Source organism: Lemur catta, chromosome 10 (genome assembly GCF_020740605.2).
Source record: "Lemur catta isolate mLemCat1 chromosome 10, mLemCat1.pri, whole genome shotgun sequence".
Taxonomy (NCBI): domain Eukaryota; kingdom Metazoa; phylum Chordata; class Mammalia; order Primates; family Lemuridae; genus Lemur; species Lemur catta.
In genome coordinates, this window is record NC_059137.1 from 27,708,767 (window position 1) to 27,714,431 (window position 5,665).

At 37.2% G+C, this 5,665-nt stretch overlaps 1 protein-coding gene across 1 annotated transcript; it reads right to left on the reverse strand.

The window, feature by feature from the left end:
- Window positions 1-1,873: 1,873 nt before the first annotated feature.
- On the reverse strand, window positions 1,874-2,818 carry LOC123645665 (olfactory receptor 13D1-like). The gene is made up of 2 exons (XM_045562111.1): window positions 2,284-2,818; window positions 1,874-2,091 (listed from the first exon to the last, which is right to left on the reverse strand). The coding sequence occupies exons 1-2, from the start codon at window positions 2,816-2,818 to the stop codon at window positions 1,874-1,876; spliced, it is 753 nt and encodes a 250-aa protein (XP_045418067.1).
- Window positions 2,819-5,665: the final 2,847 nt, after the last annotated feature.

Consider the following 5,665-nt stretch of genomic DNA (forward strand, 5'->3'; position numbering starts at 1 on the left):
ATACTCCAGAGTAAAATGTATAATGTCTTACATAATGTTTATTCTACATCCAATTCCTATTTATTAATTACTATTTGTGTAGCATAGATCTATGTACCAGGGATATATAGCAATGGACAAAGAAAAGTCCCTGCCTTCATAGAGCTTTTGGTAGACGAAATAGACAATAAAATCACCAAAAGATAAAATATAAAGCTATTTAAGGGAGTGAAGTGCTGTGGAAAAAAGAAAAGCATGTTAAGGCTTTTCTAAAGAGAAGACATGAGACATTTGTGCAAAGACCTGTTTGAAATGACAGAAAGAAGATCTAGGGAAGAAGTGTCTCAGGTAGAGGAATAGCAAGTGTATATAAAGGCTTTGGCATATTTGAGAAACAGCAAGAAGACAGTGAAACTAGAGTCTAATGAACATGGTAAGGAGGTAATGAGGTTGTAGACATAGGTGGATCTTTTAGACTGTGATAAGGAGTTTGTTTTTTATTTTATCCTATAGATTAATAGATTATTTATTTTATTTTTTTGGTCAAATTTTGAGTTCAGTATAGTCTAGGAATTATTTTTCTGTGTAACTGAATTAAGTGGACCCTGCCTGGTCTATTACAATTATGGTTCTGGTGCCTAGAATGTAAGAAATCTGATATGCAACACCTTTTAAGGAAATTCTGTCTTAAATAAGCTTATTACTAGTTGTGTGTATTAATATCTAACACAGTCATAATGTGCATAGTCTGCCAAATGAAAATTTCTATTAAAAAACTAAAAAACATTATGTAAAAGATCAAAATGCAATAATCCAAAGTATGAACATATTGACTGAAGCACAGGGAAAATTGGCAAAAAGTGCATAACATCAATTTGATGCAAAAGATGAGAATAAAAAATTAGGAATATGTACATGCTCCTCAGAAATAATTGCAGAGATGACTGGGGTGCCTGAAATAATGAAGAACAGAGGTTAGATTATTATAATTTAGTTATTAAAGGGAAAGAGAACTCCTAAAGGCTTGAGGCCTTGGAACTACTCAGATTTTATGCCTTATAATTCTATTTGCCTTAAAAATACAAGTGTATGGTGTGAGAGTTGAGGGAAGGGAATGTATTAGTTATGATTTATTTGGTTGTAAGTGGTAACATCTAAGTCAATTTGGTTTTTCATAAAATGCTAATTTGACTCATTAATGAAATATACAATGGTAAATCTGTCTTCAGCCACAGTTGGAGTCAGGAGTTGAAGTGACATCATCAGGCACGCTATCTCAGCTCTCCTTTCATTCTCGTGCCTTCCCCACATATTGGCAAAGATGCTCATCAGGAGCTCTGAGTCCACATTCTACCAATATGGAGACCATTTCAGAAAGAGAGTCTTTTTCTGACACTAAGGTAGCATTCCTGGGATTGAGTCTGATTAGCATGGCTCAGATCATTTGCTACATTATACCAATCTCTATGATTACAGGAATAGACACTCCTTCCTTTTTATTGGCAAAGCCTGTTCCATGCTTACTCTCATATCCAGAGGTTTGAGACTGACAGGAGAATATATAAAGAGGACAGAAAATTTAGAATAAAGGAGACAGAAGAGGTGAGAGTGAAGGAAGGAAATGTGAGGGGTGGTGGGTAGAGGAATTCATCTTGATGAAAAGCATCATAACCTTTATTGGACCAGTTAGCATATTTCCTTACACCTGGAAAGTCACCAGATAAAGCACTATTTAAAGTTCACATTAGCATAAATATCCTATGTTGGAAAGAATTGGAGTCTTATATTTGATTTTACAAACATGTAAGCTCTCATGACAGTAGGTTTTCCAATACCCAAATACAAAAGACAAAATCTTTTCCCTTATTTGAGGACATCTCAGGCTCATGCTCTTTCATGGTTTCAATAAATGCAAGTGTCTGCTGAGGACTTTCTTCACAGCTTCTTTTACCTCCTTATTCCTCAGGCTGTAGATGATGGGGTTCAACATTGGGGTTACCACTCCATAAGACAGCCCAATGATCTCATCTGATGCCTTTGTATCCTTTGACTTGGGCTTCATGTACATAAAAAGAGCCGAACCATAGAATAAGATGACCACAGTCAGGTGGGCTGAACAGGTAGAAAAAGCTTTCTTTCTTCCCTCAGCAGAATTAATTCTCAGGATGGAAGAGAGGATGAATACATAGGAGACAAAAATTAACAGTAGAGGAATCACCAATAAAACAATACTTGCCACTGTCATGATGAACACATTCATGGAGATGTCTGAACATACAAGTTTAAGAAGAGCCAGAATCTCACAGGTAAGATGATCGATGATGTTATTGCCACAGAAAGGCAACACCATTGTCAGGACTGTTTGCACTAGAGAGTTCAGACAGCCTACGATCCAAGACCATGCAGCCATTTGCATATATAACACCCTGTTCATGATGATGGGATACCTCAGTGGGTTGCAGATGGCCACATACCGGTCATAGGCCATCACAGCCAGGAGGACACACTCAGTGGAGCCCAAGCCAAGGGAAGCAACCATTTGCAGAGCACAGCCAATGAAGGAGATGGATTTTCTCTCAGACATAAACATAATAAGCATTGGAGGAATGGATGATGATGTGTAACAGATATCCAAGAATGAGAGGTTTCCAAGGAAGAAATACATGGGGGTGTGGAGACGAGAATCCAGGATGATGATGATAATGAGGAGACTATTTCCCAGGAGGATTATCAAGTACATGATGAGACAGAGCACAAACAGAAAAAGCTGGAGTTCTGGGTATTGGGAAAGTCCCACCAGAAAGAACTCAGTCACTTCAGAGTAATTTCCTGTCTCCATGGGTCCATGTCACCTGCAGGGTTTAGAAAAGGATATGATTCAGGTAAATTTAAATATTTGATGTAGATTTCCAGTACAAATTTACTTCCAATGTTGTGTTTGATTCTTATATTACTCCTTGTAATCCAAAGGGCAGGGATGGTATACTAATTTTATTAATAATAAAAAGTGAGGTATTGAGAAATTCCTCTGTATTTTAGGACTACACAGCATCACAGTCAAAGCTACCAATACTACAAGTATTCTTCTGGGAAGTGTTAAAATTTAGAAACAGATAACTTTCAAATCTAGGTAAATATTTTGAAATTAAAGCTGTTTTTTTTAATGAAGCTATCCTCTATTTAAGAGATAATGTAGACCAAGCACCATATCACTTAAACTGGATATAACTTTGTTAAGCTGCTTAACTTTGCCTGAGTCTCACATAGCTCATAGTGAACGTGGAAGGAGCAATAACTATTTGTTATGGTATAATTAGATTTAAATTAGAAAAAATGTTAGGTGCCTAGAACAGTAGATATTTCCAACATGGCATATATATGATATTAATATATAATTATATTTACTTTATGTAATATAGTGATGTTAAATATACATTTATATATACATATACTTTATGACTTATATCGTATAATGTTTTAGATTTACCTGTCTCAAAAGGAGAAAAAAAGATTTTGCTTTCTAAGGGTAAGGGGTTTAAAATTTGAAACCACAATCGACAGACTGAACATTTTTGGTCCCAGTAGGTCATCTAACTGCTTCTCTTTCAAAAACCTGTTAACAGTCTGAGAATCATTAGAGGATTCTTCTAGGAGCTTCCAGGGATTAAGGAGTCTAGGCCCCAGCATATACAGCTTTTTTCTAGGGCCTTGGATTCTCCCTTCTCAAGTGTAATACTATTCCCATTTTATGAAGTAGGAAACAGAGACAAAAGTTTGAGTAACTTTCTCAAGGTCATACAGATAATAAACACAAAACCTAGCCCTCTTAACCGCTGCACTCTATCTGCCATACATTACTACACAGATTCTAAGCAAGAGAAGGATATCATAAAAATGAGTCTTCCACTGTGTTACACTGAGATAGCAAACATCACTTACTTGTGATCCTGATCATATGTGATGTGATGTAGAACTCCAAAGGCTGGATCACTTATGTTTGCCTGTAGCCTTTGGAGAGTTGTCTGCTCAGTTCCCTATGTGTAGAAGATGATTTCACAATTATGCAAAGTAGCATGATCAAGAATAAGGATACGAAAGTCCTTACCATCACCTTTGCCTTTATCAATCACATACCTGGAATCCTTAGCCCTGTCTTCATTTTGCAAATCTAAATACAGTTTAGAGTCTTTAATGAAACTTTTTCCATAAACTGCCTTTTCTAGCCCAATTGATCGTTCCAATTCAGAAACTTGTAACATTAGCACCACATCATTGAAAACTCAAGTGTGCTCCATTCATTTCATGTTCATTGTGTTAATATGTCTAAGCATTGTGTTCGGATGGCTTATATAAAGGGCTGTGCCTCATAAGTTGTTATACTATTGCTGTAGTAACTGTATTTACGAGGCTATCATTTAGAATGACAATATTTCGTACTGATCTTATTCTGACTCCACAACCATACTTTTGCTTTGGCCTTTTCCTATCCAGAAACCTTGAAGACAAGATGAGTGCTTACTCATTGGCTAGTCATAGGTGGCAGCCCTCTTAGCACTCTGTTAGGGAGAGGAAGAGGCAAATTCATTTCTTTCCATATCCTTTATCTTCTCTCCAGAGAGTACTACCTAGACGGTGATTTGGGGGCAGAGGGGTTAAAAGAGAGATGATGACACCAATTGTTAGTATATTGGAAAATATTCCTTTTGTCCTGTGTGTACCCTCTTTTCCTGCCTCTATTTACATTGGCATGTGGACTTGTTTCCACAAAGGAGTCAGCTAAGGTAGCCATTTAATTTGATCGAGCACAGCTGTTCTGAAGTAGAAGCAGGAGGAAGGAGAGAAGAGGTGGAGAAGAAACACAGGCAAACTGTTATAGAAAGAGCATTAACGTTAGCACTTGTATCCTGGGAGGTGGGAATATTGAGGAGAAAAAGATGAAGGAAGAATGGCTATCTTTCTTTCTGTTCAGAAAAAATCCCAGGTAAAGAAGGATATACTTCAGAATTTAGATCAAAACAAGAGAAATGAAAACAGTAACCTCACCAAAAACACTCAACCCATTATATAGGCCTATCTTAACCTCTTCAGTTACCTTTCCCCCATTTATGCCATCTCTCCTCCCATTATGGTGTTAAGGAAGGAGTTATTAGGGAGGCTTTGTTTTCCCATGATCTCCCTCAGCCTCCCCACAAAAGACATCCTAATAGAAAAATGCAATTTATGGAAAAATAAAATGTGCTTGCTACGTAACTTCAAGTGAAGTCCTCTAACTCACCCTCCAATCACATTGTCAACTCTGGGTCCCTCTAATCCTGGAGCCACTATTGACACCCTGCATGCTCTGCAATGACCATGCTGAGTTTCTTTCAGTCTCCCCTTAACACTGCATTCTCATCTTTATGCATTTGTACATGGTGTCTCTTAAGCTGGAAAGGGCTGCTCCTAACTTAGCTATTACATTTTCTAGGAAAGCTTTCTCACCTACTATTGTGAGGAGGATGCTCTTTCTATGTGCTGTCACAGGGCTCTGTGCTTACCTCTCTTATAGAAATTTTCATTTATTCAACACAACTATGTCACAAATACTGTGATAGGTAATAGGGATCCTACTGTGAAATCTTGACTTTCAAAATGGGTACTGGAAGCAGAATGCTTATGATAGTTATTTCATACTTTCAAGAAACAA

Coding starts and splice junctions, on each gene's coding strand:
- LOC123645665 (XM_045562111.1), bottom strand. CDS start 2,818: ATGGAGACAGGAAATTACTCTGAAGTGACTGAGTTCTTTCTGGTGGGA. Junction 2,092..2,283: donor CATCATCGATCATCTTACCT/GTGAGATTCTGG, acceptor CTACCTGTTCAG/CCCACCTGACTGTGGTCATC.